This window comes from Perognathus longimembris, chromosome 11 (assembly GCF_023159225.1).
Source record: "Perognathus longimembris pacificus isolate PPM17 chromosome 11, ASM2315922v1, whole genome shotgun sequence".
NCBI classification, from domain to species: Eukaryota; Metazoa; Chordata; class Mammalia; order Rodentia; family Heteromyidae; genus Perognathus; species Perognathus longimembris.
Window position 1 is genome coordinate 53,134,521 of NC_063171.1, and position 21,374 is coordinate 53,155,894.

General features: G+C 38.6%; 1 protein-coding gene across 1 annotated transcript in view; it reads left to right on the forward strand.

The window, feature by feature from the left end:
• Ints7 (integrator complex subunit 7) overlaps window positions 1–21,374 on the forward strand; it is a 63,627-nt gene that overhangs the window by 30,079 nt on the left and 12,174 nt on the right. Inside the window, exons 8-13 of the mRNA XM_048356791.1 lie at window positions 3,529–3,646; window positions 8,844–8,978; window positions 10,482–10,579; window positions 13,495–13,734; window positions 14,872–15,009; window positions 16,321–16,527. Coding sequence (XP_048212748.1) covers window positions 3,529–3,646; window positions 8,844–8,978; window positions 10,482–10,579; window positions 13,495–13,734; window positions 14,872–15,009; window positions 16,321–16,527 — 936 coding nt within the window. The remainder of the gene's footprint in view (window positions 1–3,528; window positions 3,647–8,843; window positions 8,979–10,481; window positions 10,580–13,494; window positions 13,735–14,871; window positions 15,010–16,320; window positions 16,528–21,374) is intronic.

Here is a 21,374-nt window from a genome sequence, read left to right on the forward strand (position 1 = left end):
GTATAATCCATTTTAAAATATTTATTATGGCCTGAGAATGTCAAGAGTACATGCACAAGGCCCTGAGTTCAATCATTTGCATTCCTTTTACCCCCCAAAGAAAACCCAACATATCTCTCATCTTTATCTTCTAATCTCTTTTCCTGCCACCAAGCTCAAAGTATGGTTCAGGCAATCTTCACCGCCTACCTCAATAATTACTTTTGGCTATAAGATGGCCCTTTGTTAACTTATTTTACCATCATCGGAATAATCACTTAACTCTTTACATACCATTATTCTTCTCTATGACTTTCTTCTAGCTGTTTCATCAAGTTAAAATTACTCAGCCTAATTTGCAAGGCTCTTAATAATCTGAAGCAGCTCTCCCTATTTCTCTTAGTCTTCATCCATTTTTGAATGCCTCTTCTCAGCCCACAAATAAATGCTTTATAGCCTGACCTAATTACCAGAGTTTTTGTGTGTGTTAACCTGGACCTTCTTCCCCTTCCATTACCAAAACCTATGGGTAGGTATGTTTCCATTCCATCCATGAAAATGTTTGCTGCTGTAACTCTTTTTTTTTTATATAGTTACTAAGTAGGTTTATCTTTCAGCTGAAAATGTATCATACACATAAGTTTGTAGGACGCAAAAGTGTACAGTGAAGCCAGGCACTGGTGGCTCACGCCTATAATTCTAGCTACTTGTTGGAATTGCAGTTGAAGTTCAGGCAGAAAAACCTTTGCAAGACTCCTTCTCCACAAGGAGTTGGATGCAGTGGCATGTGCCTGTCATCCTAGCTCCTGGGGAGCCTAGCATAGATGAACTATGCACGGGAGTACAGCCAGGCAGATGATGACACCCTATCTCAAAAATGACCAGCAGCGGGGCTGGGAATATGGCCTAGTGGCAAGAGTGCTTGCCTCGTATATATGAAGCCCTGGGTTCGATTGCCTAGCACCACATATACAGAAAATGGCCAGAAGTGGCGCTGTGGCTCAAGTGGCAGAGTGCTAGCCTTGAGCAAAAAGAAGCCAGGGACAGTGCTCAGGCCCTGAGTCCAAGCCCCAGGACTGGCCAAGAAAACAACAAAAAAAAATGACCAGCAGCAAACAGGGCTAGAAGTGTGGCTCAGCAGTAAGAGAACCTGGGTTCAAATCCCTATGACCAATAAACCAGGCATACAGTGAGTGAAATATAAGTCTTTCTTCCATCTTTTCCCACAGGTATTCTCTGCAGAAGTGATCACAGTAACCTAGTTTCTTATGTATTCTTCGTAAACTTTTTTCACCCATGTACAAGGATATACATGTACTATCTTTTTCTGTGCAAATGAAAATATACTCTATGCATTTTCTGAACCCTTTGCCACTTAATACTTCATCTTGGAGAGCATCTCATATTAAGCAGGTAGAGCTACTGCATTCTTTTACAAGCTGTGTGGTCCTCCCTCTGTATTCTGAAAAAGTTGTTTCCAATACTTTTACTGTTACTGTTGACATCGCTATATTGAGTACCTTGTAAAAATCACTTCTGTGTAATTTTCCAAAAGAGGAATTGGTGGGCCCAAGAATACATATTTAAAAGTTAGGGGAAATACCAGATCCACTCATTATTAAAGTTTATACTATTTTACTTCCTGTCAACATGTGTCTATTTCCCTATATGCTTTTAACATTGGCCAGTATAATAAGTGAGAAGCAGCACTTCTTTTAATTTGAAAAACCACACATAGGTTAAACATCTTATTTTTAAAGGATTTGTATAAATTATTTCTATAAACTACCATTACATTGGGCTTTGCTTACTTTTTGGAAGATGTTTTTGTCTTAAAATTATTAGCCTTGGCCAGGCATTGGTGGCTCAAGCCTATAATACTAGCTACTCAGGAGGCTGAGATCTGAGGATCACAGTTCAAAGCCAGCCCAGGCAGAAAAGTCCTTACAAGACTCTTATCTACAGTTAACCACTGAAAAACAGAAGTTGTGTTGTGGCTCAAGTGGTAGAGTGCTAGCCTTGAGCACAAAGAGGCTCAAGGACAGTGCCTAGGCCCTGAGTTCAAGCCCCAAAATTGATATAAGAAAAATTACTGACCTTTTATTGATATATGACAGGAATTTTTTCCAATTTTGTTAACTATCGTTTTACATTTTGTTTTTCCATATTAACTCTGAGCGCTTATTGCATTCTTTGTGTTTTTTTAATTAACCATAAAAAAAGGATTTAATTGTATTCAGATGACTACCCACACGTCCCTTCAAGCTTATTAAGTGATTGTCTGATTTGAAATACATTTACATCTCCTGCAGTTGGTCAGAACTTTTATTTTTCCGTATAATCTATGGAATCATTACCAACAGAATTCATTACTCTTTTTTTACTGGAATCTTAACTACATTTATAGTTTAATTAGACCATTTACAAAATTTTGATTTTTCTGCTAGACATTAAGTTTTGTACAGTTCCTTAAAGTTTGCAGGAAATAGAAATTAGTTTAACAAGACAGTTGTTTATTCCTTGCAGTCATATGTTATAAATTCATATCATACAAGATAGAATGCAAGAGTCACTGTACTTACTATGGGCCCTTATCCACAGTTCACTGCAGTGGAAAAAGATTTAGCCTTTTGCTAATACCTCAGACTCTGCATCAGGAGTAAACAACCAGAAATGGAAGAATCATAGCTCTACTCCCTTACAGATAGAGTACCTCCCCCATTTTTAAAATGAAATAGTGCTCATAATCTCTTGGTAAGTAAAATATGGAAAAAATTTTAGAACAATTTTACATTTATACCCTGCTTTCCCTGTTATTGATGCTTTACTGTATTATGCTAATATTTGTTGTGAGAGAACCAATCTGGGGTGAGGGGCTATATAAGCTCAGTGTAGAGCTCTTGCCTAGCATGTTAGGTTTGATTCTCAGCACACAAAATAGTAACAACAGCAACAAAAAAGAAATGAGCCAACACTGAGTCATTATTAACTGAAGTATATACTTTATTCAGGTTTCTTTGGTTTTTACTTAGTGTTCTTTTTCTGATCCAGAAGATCACTTTACACTTAGTAATCACGTTGTCTTAGGCTCCTTTAAGAAATTTGGCGATTTGGCTAGGCACTGGTGGCTCATGCCTATAATCTTAGCTACTCAGGAGGCTGAGATCAGAGGATCACAGTTTGAAGCCAGCCTAGGCAGAAAACTCCCTGTCAGTCTCTTATCTCTAATTAACCACTCAGAAGCAAGTTTGATAAGAAATGTACTCATATGAAACTGTAACCCCTCTGTACATCACTTTAACAATAAATTAATTAATTTAAAAAAAAGGGAAAGTGATTTTGTAGCTCAAGTGATAGCACACTAGCCTTGAGTACAAAAGACAGTCAGGGAGACACCCACGCCCAGAGATCAAGCCCCACTACTGACCAAAAGAAGAAGAAAAAAGTTTGATCTTAATATCATTTTTCTAAGAGCTATAAAATTTAAAGTCAAGTCAATAGCTGAGAAGTAGATTGATGTTTTAAATTCCTTTCTTCTCTGCATTTCAGGCACTCTGTGAATGTGCTCTCCAAACTCCTTATGACAGCTTAAAGCTAGGGATGTTGTCTGTCCTTTCCACACTATCAGGGACCATTGCTATCAAACATTACTTCAGCACAGCTCCAGGTAAGGTAGAGATAACGTGCTAAATCCTTTGTCCGCGGTTATGTCTCAAGTTGTTTCCTCTCTTAAGCTTTAACCTAGAGAAGGTTATAATTTTATTGTATGCTAATGATGTATTTAAAATGAGTTTTTGATTTATTTTTATTAGCATACATTAGTTACACAACGGGCAATTTAATTGTAACATGTCTGTGCATGTATAAAACAAATGAATTCCAATCAATCCTGCCAACCCCTTTATAATACAATTTGGGGAGGTCATTGTTTTATTTTCATATTTGCTATCAATTTCTTAACTCAAGAATATTATTTTTATGGCTTGCCCTTTTTTAATATATGTGAATGAAGCAAATGTTTTAGGATGTTTAAAAAACGGATTAGTAGCCAGGTAGCCAGGTGGCTTATGCTTGTAATCGCAGCTACTCAGGAGACTAAGATCTGAGGATCACACTGTGAAGCCAGCCTAGTCAGGAAAGTCCTTGAGATTCTTATCTACAATTAACCACTTAAAAACCAGAAGTGATACTGTGGTTCAAAGTGGTAGAGTGCTATGCTCACGCCTGTAATCCTAGCTACTGAGGAAGCTGATATCTGAAGATTGTGTTTTGAAGCCAACCCAGGCTGGAAAGCCTGTGAGATTATCTCCACTTAACCAACAAAAAGTTAAAAGTGAAGCTGTGGCTCAAGTGGTAGGGCACTAGCCTTAAGCAAAAATGCTCAGAGACAGCGCCCTGACCCTGAATTCCAGCCCTAGGACTATCTTCAACCCCCCACCCCCCCAAAAACACACCCACAAAAATAAATTGGTTGGGTTTTATCTATCTGATTCAAAAGTCTCCCTTGAATTTAAATTATCTTTCAAGGGTACGTTCAATCAATTGATTAATTTTAAAAGAAAATGTTATATATTTCCTTTTAGGTATAAATTATCTCTCTGGAAAATGATGAAAACTTACCCCAGAGCAGTAGTGCTTTCCAAAAATGATTGATTCAGAAATGCCTTTATTAATGCCATCTGAGGAGCTTGTTTACCTCACAGACTTAAGACAAAGTTGTGGTTCCCGCCCTGCCCTCTGGTCATGAACTTGGGGCCTGGACAGAGTCACTGGGCTGTTTTACTCACAACTAGCACTCTGTCACTTGAGACACAGCTCCATTTCCTGTTTTTTTGGTATTTGGGGGTGTTTGGGTAATTAATTGGAGATAAGATTCTCAAGGACTTCACTGTCCCTGCTGACTTTGAATCATGATTTTCAGATTTCAGCCTTCTTGAGTAGGTAGGGTTATAGTAGTGAGCCATTGGTGCCTGGTAGTTCTTAGTGTTTTAATCAAAGTTTTACTGAACCTCCATTGCTACTTTTTCTAGTCATTTAATATTAACTGAAAATGCATTTTTTTTGTAAATTGTATAGCATGAGTTTATTGGGTAAGGGAAATTCCCTGTCATGTAAATTTTGATAGGAAGCTGAGAAGACCTGATATGCTCTCATTGTACCTCCTTTTCAGCTAGGATACAATTACATGCCCTGGACTCAGATAATCATGTCAATGCTACAGACTGTATTGGGAACCGATAACAAGAAGTAGGCACCAATGGTCATAGTATTGCAGTGACCATAGCAACATCCAGTTTCCAGTATACACAGTAGATGTTTGCCATGTCTGATACCTGTGATAGCTTTGTAAACAAGTAACGAGTAACAAGGGATTTAGTGTCTTCATTGCACTAATTATGTGCATGGTTTGGGGCTGTGAGCTTTTACACACAGGCCTCTCCTTTTCCCTTACTTTGTGACCTTAATATTCCAGCCTTTCCAGCAGCTCTGCAAATTGTAACTGTAACTGATAGAAAGTTACTGGTTGCTATGTAACAAATTATCCCAAAATTTAGTAGCTTAAATCCATGACCATTTTATTTGCTCTTATTCTGTGAGTCAGTCACTTAGGAGTTGGCTCTTGTACTGATCTCTTCTTGAGGTCACTTATGATATCTGGAGCTTTAACCAGACTGGTCAAAGATGGCATCTGTTTATAGAAGAGATGTCTTAATTCTTCATGTAACTCATGGAGAGACAGCTTGGGCTTGTTCTCAGGATGCTAGCTAGCTGCATTCAGAAGAAAGCAGGTTTGCTTTCTTTCCACCAATACACAGCTCTTTTCAATCTTTTGTTTGCAGCATACTTTCATTTACTGTCTGCTGACCAAAGCAAGTCACATGACCAAGCCCAGATGGGCGGGGAAATAATACTTCTTGATGTGTCAGGCATATCTGTATGGCATCTAGGAGAGATTTTCACTGCCTTTTCATAAACTGTCATTATCCAGTGTTCTTTCACTGAATTGCTTTGCTGCATAAATCAGCCAGTTACTCCTCTTCTTAGCTTATAATTAACATTCTTGACTAACAACATTACACTTTAAAAGAGCTATTTAACTAGGTCTTGACAATATCTTACAATTTATAAGGACCTTCTCATACAGGTACATACAAGGGCGTTTATAAAATTGAAACAGGCTTACAAAAGTTCAGAGATGCATCCAAAGTAATATATAAATATGTTTGTGTAGACATTTATTTATTTCTTCTTTTTCTTTTTTTGCTAGTCCTGGAGCTTGAACTCAAGGCCTAGGTACTGTCCCTGAGCTTCTTTTGAGCCACAGCACCACTTCTGGCTTTTTCTGTTTATGTGGTACTGAGGAATCAAACCCATGACTTCATACATGCTAAGCAAGCAATCTACCACTAAGCCATATTCCCAGCCTTAAAAATTTTTTAATCTAAGTATTTATGTCAGATATAATATGTATTCTTAAAGCAAGAAATTTGACCTTTCATTGAAATTTCTTAAAGTCTAGTTTGTACGGAATTAAGCAAATATATTAGGTGCTAAGCTAGGTAATGTTCATAGGTGATAAAAAGTCCAAGATTTTTCCAAAATTAGGTTATTACTATAAATTTGTATCTATTGATGAGATCTTTATCAGTATAACCAGAAGTAGTATATAAATACAATAATATTTAATATAATTCTAAATTGCCAGTAATGAATATCTCTTATGCATTTAAGATGTTCAGTACCACATATATCTAAGAAAATGCAAATTCAGATACTAAAACACTATCCATCCATCAGACTAGCAAAGATTCAGAAGTTTGTTAATATGTTATGATGACAAGGGTGTGAGTTGTTTCATTGCTGATGTGAGCATAAATTATTAAATCTCTGCATAGGCAGTTTGAAAATACTCATTTAATTGCAATTGACTCAGAAATTCCACTTCTGGGAATTTTTCTTACTTATATGTATTTACACATTGAATAATGATATGTACAGATTTACTGATAGCATCAGTTTATGTAAGAGCAGAATATTGTTCATTAATGGAGGATGTAATAGCATCATAAAAAGATCCATTGACAGGAAATTTACTAAAGAAATTATGACAGATCACTGCCTTAGAAATTGATGCAATTTATTAAAAAAAATAAATAGCATGGAACAATCTCCATAAAGAAATATTTAAAGAAATTATAACTAGGTACAAAATCATATATGAAATAGGGAAATAAAAGGAAAAATATCAGTTTGCCTTTTCCTACACTGTCTGGAATAATCTTGGTTTATGTCTGTTGTAGTTATTGGTGGTTTTCCCTTTATCCTCGAAAAATGTGGTCAGTCATGGAGTGAAAGACAGAGTTGAAGTTGACAGGGATTATGAAAAAATAAGCAGTAGAAAGGAAGACAGATGAAGAAAGCCTCTAATAAGAAACCAAACAAGCTTAATTGTCCTGATTGTTCTTAAAGCTCACCCAGTTATAACTGAGAACTTCTCATAAATTAAAATTTTATATTAGAGAATTTCAAATGTGAATTTGAAGAAGTGCTATAATCTATAGCACCCTTACCTTTAAAGTATAAAGTACAGGAGTAGTATATAACTTACTACATTTATGACCTTGATGAAAGCATACTGAAAGTCTTTGAACTGATTTCTTCTATAAAAAGGGTATATTGTATTACATGATCGCCAAACCTTTCCAATTCTATAATCATTGATTCTTACATAAACTTTTTAAGGTATAATGTATCAATAATTTGGAGGTGAATAAAAGCAAACAAACATTTATCTTTCTTAAAGGGATGGCTTTATCTGACAAAAGGCCTATAAGGGCTTCCATTTTGATTAGAATCCATTAGAACTCCCAGGATAGCTTATGGTTGTTTTTGGCTTTCATTATAAAAGTTCAGTGACTTAATACAATTACAAAACTGGAATGATGTCATAGATACATACTGTATAACTGTAATAGGACCACACCTATATTAAGTACTTTGACAGAGGGAACAGAAATGGTGACATATATTGGTAATGGGGTTAAGGTAGAAATATTTGCTTGTTAATGTTGGTCACGGGGCTTCAACTCAGGGCCTGGGTGCTGTCCCTGAGCTCTTTTTTTCAAGGCTAGTGCTCTACCACTATGAGCCACCGTGCCACTTCCAGTTTTCTAATGGTTAAATGGAGATAAGAGTCTCACAGACTTTCCTGCATGGCTGGCTTTGAACCATGATCCTCTGATCTCAGCCTCCTCAGTAGCTACGATTACAGGTGTGACCTACCAGCACCTGGCTAAGATAGAAAGTTTTATTAGAAATTCATGTCAGAGGGGCTGGGGATATAGCCTAGTGGCAAGAGTGCCTGCCTCGGATACACGAGGCCCTAGGTTCGATTCCCCAGCACCACATATACAGAAAACGGCCAGAAGCGGTGCTGTAGCTCAAGTGGCAGAGTGCTAGCCTTGAGCTGGAAGAAGCCAGGGACAGTGCTCAGGCCCTGAGTCCAAGGCCCAGGACTGGCCAAAAAAAAAAAAGAAATTCATGTCAGAGATTTTTCTCAAAACTAAAGTACACATTGGGCTGGGGATATGGCCTAGTGGCAAGAGTGCTTGCCTCATATACATGAGGCTCTGGGTTCAATTCCCCAGCACCACAAATACAGAAAATGGCCAGAAGTGGCGCTGTGGCTCAAGTGGCAGAATGCTATCCTTGAGCAAAAAGAAGCCAGGGACAGTGCTCAGGCCCTGAGTCCAAGCCCCAGGACTAGCCAAAAAAAAAAACTAAAGCACACTGTAAACCATACTGTTTTTGAACTACATGATTCAATTATAGCCTAATCTATATTTCTTTTTCTGCTGGTTTAGGAAATGTAGGTTCTTCTCCCAGATCTTCTGATTTAGTCAAGTTAGCCCAAGAGTGCTGTTACCATAATAACAGAGGCATTGCTGTGCATGGAGTTAGAGTCCTAACTAACATAACCGTCTCTTGTCAAGAAAAAGGTGAGATTGACCAATACTGACATATGAATTTTGAATTGGAATTTGGACGGTGTTCTATGTGGATTTGGTTTTTTTTTTAACCTACGGACATTGATCTACTGTTACCTCCTAAAATAGTCTTAGAGCAAGCTTCTTAATCCTGTAAAAATAACAAAAATCTGAAGGTCTTGGGATTGTAGACTAGAGAGGTTTTATAAAACATTGACCATTTCATCCTACTACGTAACCTTTGCATGTAGGTACTGTGCATAGAGACTACCTCCAACGCTACATGAACACTCACCCAAGGGAAAAACATTACGATGCGAATATAAGAAAGACAGATTCCCAAAAGTGGAATTTCTGAGTCAATTGCAAATACTACATCCATTTATACTATTCATAAGTATAGAAAAATTACTTAGGTTATCAGGATAGTCAGATAGCAAGATGTTTAGCTTAAAGCCATTTATTTGGACTAACATAGCAATGCAAATTTAATTTCTGTAGAATTTCCATCTCTAGATATATGTAAAGATTTGCATCATCAAGAACATGCAAAGAAAACAATGCACATATTTTATTATATTCCTAACATATTTTGACCTAATGATTTGAAATTTTTTATATTATATTCAGGAACAAAAGTACATTTTGGACAGTCCGTCTGTTTTAGTACTTGGTTTGATCTTCATGAAGATCACAAGCTCAATAGCCTTCCTTGTCCCCTTCAGCCCAGTGCCTTCAGTACTGCTTGGACCTGGACCTTTGTTGGTCTTTACACTGTTGCTAGACTTTTACTAACCCAGGAAACAGTTCGCAAAGTTTTATGTTGATTCTGATTAGAGTAGTTAAGCCTATTTTGTTTGGAACATAGTAAGAATATTTCCTCCATGTAATATGAATAACTGCTATATATTCTCAATGCTAGCATATGTTAACCTAAATATAGCCAACTAAGGCATTTCATAATATTCTAGAACCTACAGAGAAATGATCACTGTACGGTAGTGAAAAGATGCTAAAATACTGCTATTATATGAACTGTCTAACAGACTTTCCTTAAGGTTAATTTTAAACATTAATAAGATTATGTGGAGTCTTCATTACTTCCTAAAAGTGGGTAACTTTCATTAGAAGTTGAAAAGCATTATCTCCAAGGTAAAAATAGACCTGTATAACTTACATCTCATTAGTAGATTAACACATACTGCATAGTTTTCTGTTCTTTTTCTTTTCCTTAGTTGAGCTGGTACTGCTGTTTCCATTCTACTTTATTTTTTTAGCTTTGTAGCTTAAGCTTATGGTTTAATGTATATGTTTTCATAATATTTAACAAAGTGGTGGAAATAAATCTGAAGATACCTTTTACATTTCAGAACAAATGTCCTGTATGTTTTTTTCAAGAAAGGTTAGCTTTACACATTTGTTTCCTAGATCTTACATGTTTTTCCCTTGGGTGAATGAAGGTTCCAGTTTTAATCCTCTACTCAATCACCCTAACACTTAATGTTTCTCTTCTAGATCTTTCAGCATTGGAGCAAGATGCTGTCTTTGGCCTGGAATCTCTTCTGGTACTTTGTAGTCAAGATGATAGCCCAGGTGCTCAAGCCACTTTAAAGGTGAAAACATCACCCAGTGTAATGCCTGGTTTCATGGCCTAAACTAGGGAGTGGCAAACCCTAGTTTGTAGGCCATCCCCTATCTGTGACATCTACTAAATCCTAACATCATAGAACAAAAATAGCACAGACAAATGTTTAAATTGAAGAGGGGATGATTTCCGCATTTCAGTAAGACTGTTAACAAAAACAAAGCAGCAGGCTAGATTTGACCCAGAAGCCAAATCTGCCCCTGACTACATTTACCCTCGATCTTCACTTTGGAAAGATTCCCCTTAGATCACAATGTATTTACTTTTTTATTTTTTTAAGCAAAAATGTTTTTGGCTGACAAGTGCAAGTTTTCATAGAACATTAGACTGTACATTAGGTCATTAGTAGATGATCAAGGAAGGTCCTATATTAGAGACACTTCCTTCATGGACTAGGATACTGACGTTTATCTAAAGGGCTATAACACCAAAAAGAACACAGAAATAATTAAATATATAAATAAAGGTGCAATTCTAATGAGAAGACAAGAGTGGAAGTGAATAATTTCAACCAAGGATATTAAGGAAGATTTCAGCAGGTAGATGTCAATATGAGTTGAGCCTTGAAAGGTGTATTATTAGAATTTCAGTAGTGAGGAAAGATTGTTTGAGCCCATGGGGCACTGTTGCAAAAGATCTGAAAGTAGGAATCTGCCTTTTATACTGGAACAACAGCAAGTAGCCTCGTGTCTGGATAATGTTATATAAGGTTGGAAAACTAATTATGGAAGATAACAAATACCATGCCAAAGAACATGGACATGATTCTGTATATAGTGAAAAGATTAAAAAAATGTAAATAATAGGCATGCTCTAATCTTTGTTGTAATTAGTATTATTTGTTAAGAGCATTAATGTGCCCAACTGTCGAGAGCTTACATCTATGTATGTCTTTATGAAATTTTTCTCCCTCTTTTTTTTTTTTTTTTGCCAGTCCTGGGGCTTGGACTCGGGGCCTGAGCACTGTCCCTGGCTTCTTTTTGCTCAAGGCTAGCACTCTGCCACTTGAGCCACAGCGCCACTTCTGGCCATTTTCTGTATATGTGGTGCTGGGGAATCGAACCCAGGGCCTCATGTATACAAGGCAAGCACTCTTGCCGCTAGGCCATATCCCCAGCCCTTTTCTCCCTCTTATACTTACTAGAAAATTAAGGCTCAGAGAGATGAACTTATTCAAAGCCATCCATCTAATTATTAGGGGCAAGTTGAACCTCAGCCCTTAGTGTGTCAGATTCTCACACTTAGGATGGCTTGTACACCACACAGATAGCAACCAGTGGTAGTATGTAGCATAGTTGTTAGGCCCATGTTTTCAAGAAATTAGATTTAAAAATTATATTGTGATAAAAAAGTGGGAAGGAGTTAATAGTAGATATGAGATACTTGACAAAAGAATCAGCTGTGAAAAAGTTGAAGGATTTCCATTTTTCTGGTTTTGTTAGCTGTGTGATTAGCCACATCATAACCTGGGCCTGAGAGGGAAAGATCATACACTAGTTGTTTTTTATTTTTATTTTATTTATTTTATTTATTTATTTATTTATTGCCAGTCCTGGGCCTTGAACTCAGGGCCTGAGCACAGTCCCTGGCTTCTTTTTGCTCAAGGCTTGCACTCTACCACTTGAGCCACAGTGCCACTTCTGGCCGTTTTCTATATATGTGGTGCTGAGGAATCAAACCCAGGGTTTCATGTATACAAGACAATCACTCTTGCCACTAGGCCACATATTCCCAGCCCACTAATTGTTTCTTATTAATTAATTAATTTATTGTCAAAATGATATACAGAAGGGCTACAGTTTCATACGTAAGGCAGTGAATACATTTCCTATCAAACTTGTTACCTCCCTCAATTTTCTCCTTCCCTCCTCCCTTTCCTCTCCCTACTAGTTGGTTTTTAGACTTCAGTTGAAAAATAGTCACCAACAGCAATTGTGAATGCCCACAAAAGTTAATTCATTGCATTTGAGAATGTGGGGGGGGTGGCTTTTATGTTTTGTTTTGATTGTTGATGTTTTGGGTTTTTTTGGTGCCAGTACTGGGGCTTAAACTCAGGACCTAGGCTCTGTCCTTTAGCCGTTTTGCTCAAAACTTGCACTTTACCACTTGAGCTACAGTTCTGCTCCCCATTTCCCTTCCTCCCTCCCTTCCTCTCTCTCTCCCTCCCTCTCTCCCTCCCTCCTTCCTTCCCTTCCTCCCTCCCTCCCACCAGTCCTGGGGCTTGAACTCAGGGCCTGGGCACCATCCCTGAGCTTCTTTTTTGCTAAAGGCTAGCACTCTACCACTTGAGCCACAGCACCACTTCTGTTGTTTTCTGTTTATGTGGTACTGAGGAATCAAACCTGGGGCTTCACGCATGCTAGGCAAACACTCTACCACTAAGCCACATTCCCAGCCCCATGCTTCTGACTTTCTGATGGTTACTTTTCTGCCCACGCTGGCTTTTAATCACATCCTCAGATCTCAATCTCCTGAGTAACAAGGATTACAGACATTAATTCACCAGTGCCCAAGTGAATATGTGCATTTTAAAAATCATCCTGAGATGCTGGCATTCTGAACCACGTTAGAGGCACTTCCTGAAAAGTAATAAAAGTACACTGTGTTGACGTTTTATTTGGCATAAACTCTTTAGCATTAATTCTTAGGATTTTCATCTTTTTTCTTTAATAGTCTTAGGCTGAAATGAGTAGTTGAAATGCTGATGTACAGTGCTAACTTTTCAACCCTAATGTAGGATTCAGTATGCCATGTGTATTATGAAGAAAAGTATTACTACTGCTTGTTGCTTGCTTTTATGTCTTCAATGACTTACAATAGTGTTCTTTTAAGTTTCATTTAATACCTTCAAAGTGTAACATCCATTTTCTTCTTGGTGTGCAGATGGCTTTAAATTGTATGGTGAACTTGGCCAAGGGCCGGCCCCATCTTAGCCAGTCAGTGGTGGAAACTTTGCTGACTCAGTTACACAGTGCTCAGGATGCTGCCCGGATCCTTATGTGCCATTGCCTGGCAGCCATTGCCATGCAGCTGCCCGTGCTGGGTGATGGAATGCTTGGTGACCTCATGGAACTCTACAAGGTCATTGGGCGATCAGCCACAGACAAACAACAGGAACTTCTGGTAAAGAGCCATTTTTTAAGTCTCCTTCAAATGACTACGATCTGGTCTAATGGGAAATGTTTAAAGAAGTCAGTACTACTGTTGACGTTACTTACAAAGCAAAACAAGCCCCATACTGGTGGCTTGTGCCTGTAATTGTGGCAGCACAGGAGGCTGAGATCTGAGGATCGAGGTTCAAAGCCACCTAGGCAGGAAAGTCTGTGAGACACTTCTTTCCAGATAACCAGCAAATGCCAGAAACGGACCTGTGGCTCAAGTGATAGAGGGCTAGCCTTGGGCAAAAAAGCTGAGGGACAGCACCCAGGCCCCTGAGTTCAAGCCTTAGGACTGGCACAGGCAAACAAAAGCAAAACCAAAAGCATGCTGAAGTCAAAATAAAATTGGTACGCTCGGATCTAGCTCCATGGTCAAATATTGCCTAGAATGTGCAAGGTCCTGAGTTGAATCCCCAATGCCACAAAAAATAATAATAAACTAGTATCAGGATTCTTTTTTTTTTTAACCACAAATTCTTTTCTTAATCTAGCTTAATGGTGTTAGCAGTATAGTTGAAGCCCCTAGTGTATCTCTTTAACCATTTTCTCTTTCCTTTTCCCATAGGAACCAACCATCCTGAGTTTGGTATTCATTATCACATGCATATTATACTTTGGGGACTTAAGCATCCATCCTTTAGTAATATACAATATTACTTTGTTTATCTTAGCTCTAAGCTACAAGTAAACAGCCTTCTTAGTGGAATAAGTTGCTTAATGATGTCAAATGGAAAACTAAATATCACTGCAAAACAAATTGGTTCTTTTTTTTCTTTTTTCTTTTGGTGGTGGGGCTTGAATTCTGGGCCTCGGCGCTGTCTCTGAGCTCTTCAGCTCAAAGATAGCGCTCTACCAATTGAGTCAAAGCCTCACTTCCAGTTTTCAGGTGGTTAATTGAAGATAAAGAGTCTCATGGACTTTCCTGCGCAGGCTGGCTTTGAACCTCCATCCTCAGATCTTGGCCTCCTGAGTAGCTAGGATTATGGGCGTGAGCTACTGGTGCCTGGCCAAATTGGTTCTATTTTAGGAGCCCTAATTCATTTCTCTTTTGGATAGGTTATCTAACTGTTGGCTAAAAATTACATTATTTTCTTTTTGTTAGGTGAGTTTGGCCACTGTGATTTTTGTAGCCAGCCAGAAAGCATTATCTGCTGAAGTAAAGGCAGTAATTAAGCAGCAGCTTGAAAGTGTCTCCAATGGATGGACTGTGTACCGAATTGCCAGACAGGCTTCCAGAATGGTATGTACTTCCCTTCTGAGTGACCAGGATTCATGGAAATTTCACATTGTATACCATAAGTCATAAATTCTAAATATATAGATGTTGGGGAAAATGGAGGAGAAGGAATAAGCCAAACTCAATCCTCAACAGGTGAGGACTGTTTATTGAGGAACCTCGAGGGGCACAGACCTTTCCATGGTATTGAAGGTTGTGCCTGGGAGTGGATTTTGGGGTAGGCTTATATATAGGGCTTAGCAAGGAAGCAAGAAACAGAAAATGGATATGGTCTCTTGGGGGCCCAGGGCAATGTCCTTGGCCAGGCCCAGATTGGAATAACCTGCCTACAGACAGGCCTGTGGTCAAGCCTGTTCATGTGTACCTGTTGTCTTGCTTGGCCTTGGGGAATAAAGCAGGAATCAACCCTTCACATTCCATCTTTAGATACGTAAAAGGATCTGGGCCAAGAAGGGGAGGCAAGTCCAAGTCCTTTGATAGAAGGAAATAATCTTATTTTTTAACCTTTTTCATTAAAAAAAAATGGTATGTTGTTGCGCTATATTATTGTTTTGAGTAAGTGAAAGTGTGACTGCTGTCTGGCTGTTGTGTGTTAGTACCACTTTCATTTTGCCCTGTGTTGTTTTACCAAGGCTACCTCACCTGCTGTTTCTTTTCTTTTATCAACATAGAATATTTTTTTTCATTTTTTTCTCCCTAAACTTTAATAAAAATGGGAACATTTTCATATGATGTAATATTCTGAGTCATGTGAAAATCCTAACAATTTTTATTAACTTTATTAACTACAAAGCATGGTTAGTACATAAATCCTCTGAGGATAAGTCTGGACAACAAAATTAAAAAAAATAAAACATTACTCTGAGTGTTCTCTGTTTTACTTTGCTCCATGCAGGAGAGGCATTATTGGCAGCCAATTCTTCATTGTAACAAACTATCTCAAACATTTCTTCCCCTCCCTGGAGGCATTGAAAAGCACCCCCTGGGCTTCACTTCACCCCACTAAATAGCTCATCTAGAATGACAGACAGTGTATTTTAAACTAAAATTCTAGACTTGGATTGTAGTTAATTCTAGTAATTTTCTCTTTGGAACTATTTTAGTAAAGAACCTTAGGCATTATGTTACATAAAAGCAGCTCAGCATATTTTCACTGAAGAAATTTAGAGTGAGTCTCAAACAATTATGTAATATGAGGAACGATTGTACAAGTATATCCAGAGTATGGGCTTGATCTTTTATCTGCTACATCAACTCTTTTATAGAAGAACTTCATCATGTGCTTCTTCAGTTTCTTTTTCTTTCTTTTTTTAGGGTAATCATGACATGGCCCGAGAGCTTTATCAGAGTTTGCTGACTCAAGTTGCCTCAGAACACTTCTACTTCTGGCTGAATAGTTTGAAGGAGTTCTCACATGCAGAGCAGTGTCTCACTGGATTGCAGGAAGAGAATTACAGTTCAGCACTTTCTTGCATTGCTGACTCTTTAAAATTCTACCACAAAGGGATTGCTTCCTTAACAGTGAGTACTCTTAATTCTACCTTGGGAGTCATGATTTGTGTAAGTCTCCCCCTTTTCTTAATCTTGTTTTAACTGTTTGGAATCCTGCTACCAGGTATATTTATCAACATCAATCTAATAAATAGAAATAATCAAGGTAATAAATGGAAAGAAGCCTTAACCCTTCCCTCCTAACCTTTTTAATACTCATAGACTGTTGAAAGTTTGCATTTTGTTTTTCAGTAAAGTTCGGAGTACCATATGTGAGGAAAATTGAGTTCATGCATAAAGGTCATGTGGCATAGAGACACAGCATTTTTTTTCTCCAGGTTTCCATTAGTCATCTCCCCCTAGCCCCCTGCCACCCTCAGACATGAACCTCTGACCACATCTCCTACATGGCTGCTCACCATGAAGTAAAACAGAGCTTCTTGCCTTTTTTTTTTTTCCCTCAGTCCTCAGGATTGAACCCAGGACCTTATGCATGCTCAGTAAGCACTTTCCCACTAAGTGTCATTTCCAGTAAATTTCTGAGCTTTTTAAATAAAAAATTCTAGTGGGCACCTTTTTTTATCCTTTGGATATCCAAATTAATGATCAGCTACCTACAACTTTCATTTTCACTGCCACCAACAAGATGAAAGAGAGATAGAGGTGGGAGATTCTTTTTTTTTTTTTTTTTTTTTTTTTTTTGCCAGTCCTGGGCCTTGGACTCAGGGCCTGAGCACTGTCCCTGGCTTCCTTTTGCTCAAGGCTAGCACTCTGCCACTTGAGCCACAGCACCACTTCTGGCCGTTTTCTGTATATGTGGTGCTGGGGAATCGAACCCAGGGCCTCATGTATATGAGGCAAGTTCTCTTGCCACTAGGCCATATCCCCAGCCCCGGAGATTCTTAACATTCTTCACTTTTGAAAATTTTACTAATTTCTTGAAGCTATATTCCTAAATAATAATAATAATCCATTTCCCCAAAATGAACTCTTTCTACATTAAAGGGCATTTCCCCCTAAAAGTAAAGATTTGCAGTCAGCATTCAACTTTTGTGTTGGTACTGGGTTTCAACTGAAGGCCTCATACTTGCTAGGCAGAGGTGTGTGTGTGTGTGTGTGTGTGTGTGTGTGTGTGTGTGTGTGTGTGTGTCTTTTGTCAGTCATGGGGCTTGAACTCAGCTTGGATGCAGTCCCTGAGCTCTTCAGCTCAAGGCTAGCGCTCTGCCACTTGAGCCATAGTGTTACTTCCAGTTTTTTGGTGGTTAATTGGAGATAAGAGTTTCACGGACTTTCCTACCTGGGCTGGCTTTGAACCACAATCCTCAGATCTCAGCTTCCTGAGTAGGTAGGATTACAGGCGTTTGTGTTATTTTAAGGTAGTCTTTCTTCATATTCAGGTTGACCTGGACTATGATTTTCTTACTTGTCCTTCCCTACCTCTGGAATGACTGGTGTGGATCTCAGTGCCCAACAAATCATGTAAACTTTTTTGTTCCGCCCAAGCTGTCCTCAAACCACAATTTTCCAATCTTCCAAGTAGCTAGAATTACACACTGGGGGGAGCCACCATGCCTGGCAACATAGAACATTTTAAAGGTATTTCACCGCAACTTTAAAAACTATATATAGGGCTGGGGATATGGCCTAGTGGCAAGAGTGCCTGCCTCGGATACACGAGGCCCTAGGTTCGATTCCCCAGCACCACATATACAGAAAATGGCCAGAAGTGGCGCTGTGACTCAAGTGGCAGAGTGCTAGCCTTGAGCGGGAAGAAGCCAGGGACAGTGCTCAGGCCCTGAGTCCAAGGCCCAGGACTGGCCAAAAAAAAACTATATATAGAAGACACAAATTATTTAATACTTGTGTCTGTGCATTTATATTATCCTTAAATTATTTTTAATCGTGGGCTATCTCAAAAGTAGTACTTCGAATGAGAACAAAACAAATAGCATAAAAGAGACAAATTCAGGCTTCTATAGGGAACATATATTTTGAATTGATTATTATTTTTTATTTATTTATTTATTTATTTATTTTTGCCGGTCCTGGGGCTTGGACTCAAGGCCTCAGCACTGTCCCTGGCTTCTTTTTGCTCAAGGCTAGCACTCTGCCACTTGAGTCACAGCGCCACTTCTGGCCATTTTCTGTATATGTGGTGCTGGGGAATCGAACCCAGGGCCTCATGTATATGAAGCAGGCACTCTTGCCACTAGGCCATATCCCCAGCCCCTGATTATTATTTTTTGTCAGTCTTGGGCCTTTAACTCAAGGCCTGGGCACTGTCCCTCAGCTGTTTTGCTCAAGGCTGACACTCTACCACTTTGAGCCACAGCACCACTTCCAGTTTTCTGATGGTTCATTGGAGATAAGCATCTTACGGCCTTTCCGGCCTGGACTGGCTTTGAACTGTGATCATCAGGTCTCAGCTTCTTGAGTAGCTTGGATTACAGGCATGAGCCACTGGCGCCCAGCTTGAATTGATTCCTATTAGAATTGATTGATAGTTACTTAAAATAGGAATTCATAAAGATTCCTGTTTTTGTTTATTATTTGATTTGTTTTTAGTTGGGCCAGGGATCAGAACTCATTCTGAGCTCATGCTTCACTGTGAACTATATTCCTAGTCCTTTTCTCCATTTTAAAGGGTAGCATTGACTACTACGATTCTTACTATCTTATTATTCTAGGAAATATTGTTGTTTTCTATATTAGGATAAAGTCACAAAAAATTTAAAGATAAAATTATTTGTTCAAGCTGGGTGCCAGGGCACCAGTGGCTCATACCTGTAATCCTAGGTACTCAAGAGGCTGAGATCTGAGGATCACAGTTTGAAGCCAGCCTAGACAGGAAAGTCTATGAAACTCTTACCCCCAATTAACCACCAGAAAACCGGAAGTGGTGTTGTGGCTCAAAGTGGTAAAATGCTAGCCTTGAGCTGAAGGGGTCAGGGACAGCACCCAGGCTCAGAGTTTAAGCCCCACAACCACCCACAACAAAATTATTTGGTCAGATCAATAAAAATCTTTTCATTTTCTGCCTTGTATAGAGAAAATTATTAATCATTCACTGTAATAAAGATAAATTGTCAAGCAGTTAAGACTCACAAAACAGTGATGTACCTGAAATTAATTTTTGAAAAGTATTGAATAGTACTCTTTATTATATATATATACATATATATGTACATATATATATATATATAATGAGTGTTAGCAGTAACTAAACACTATTCTGACATAGGCAGTTATATAGTTGACTAACAGGTAAGCTACTAAGACTTAGTCTGGTTCTGCTATTCATACAGTGTAACTGGAAGTAGAACATTGGAGTTCAGATTTTCCCCTTTTGAAATGGAATTCTTTTATCCACCAGATCATAAGAACTTTCTGTGCACCAAGGTCTGTGCTTTGAAGATTAAAAAATAAATACCAAGAGCCATGCATGATGACATGGACCTGTCATCTCAGCTATTTGGGAGATAAGATGAGACAATCACTTGAGCCCAAGTTTAAGGCCAACCTGGGAGAGACATAGTAAGACTCTGATCTCAAGAATTAAAAGAAATGTTTTCTACTTATAAGTCATCTTAGAGGGGAAGGCAGGATGATCTTTACAGTCCTTGGAAACTTCCAGAATTTTTAGTTGTACTATGCTTCTCAGGATTGTGTGTGTGAGGAGGAAGTTGAGCAGTTTTATTTGATCTGTTTACTTGACAAGTATAGACTTGAAGGCAGTTTCCTACCTTTTTAAACTGGATATGAGCATGCACTGCCCCTGCTTCCTGACATAAATTATTTTGACCCAAAAATGTATAACACTAAGACTCATGCTTTTCACCTGTTTCAGCCATTCTAAACAAAAGTTCAGAATTCTGTGCATTGGGGATCCATAACAACACTAGATGTTTAATTTGCTAATATAATGACTAACAATGGAGTTGTCTTTCTTCTTAGAAATAAAAACTGTAAAAGTGTTCAGGAGGTGGGTTTTGACTCAGTGGCAAAGCCTAAAATGGACACAACTCTATGTTCAGCCCTCAGCACTACATACAGTCCTGGGGCTTGGACTCAGGGCCTGAGCACTGCCCCTGGCTTCTTTTTTGCTCAAGGCTAGCACTCTGCCACTTGAGCCACAGCACTACTTCTGGCTTTTTCTGTATATGTGGTGCTGAGGAATTGAACCCAGGGCTTCATATATACGAGTCAAGCACTCTTTCCACTAGGCCATGTTCCCAGCCTCTCCAAAAAAAACTTTTTAAAAAAGGAGTCTAACCCATAGAAACAGCCACTGGCCCCAAAGTCAGGGAGGCTGGGAATGTGGCCTAGTGATAGAGTGCTTGCCTAGCATACATGAAGCCCTGGGTTCAATTATTCAGCACCACATATACAGAAAAAAGCTGGAAGTGGCACTGGAGCTCAAGTGGTAGAGTGCCAGCCTTCAGCAAAAAAGCCAGGAACAGTGCTCAGGCCCTGAGTCCAAGCCTCAGCACTGGCAAAAAAAAAAAAGTCTTTGACCTTTACAAAAGAGGTCTTTTTTTTTCTATTTTCTTTTTAGTCATAAATTAGTATAGCAACAATTTTCTGTCATAAACTACATCTTGCTTTTCTTTTAATCGTGTTAGAACAGTAATGCCAGTATTTTTATACATCGGTGTATCCTTGTCACTTCTGGAGTTGTTGATAAGCAGTGAATTAAATATAGTATGTAACAGCTCTAGTGGGGAGGAAGGGGTAAGGAAATTTGTCTTCCTACAAGAACAAAATCAGATCACATAAGGAATTTAAGACAAGCCAGGTGTAATCCTAGCTACTCAGGAGGCTAAGATCTGAGGATCATGGTTCAAAGCCAGCCCAAGCAGGAAACTTCGTGAGACTCT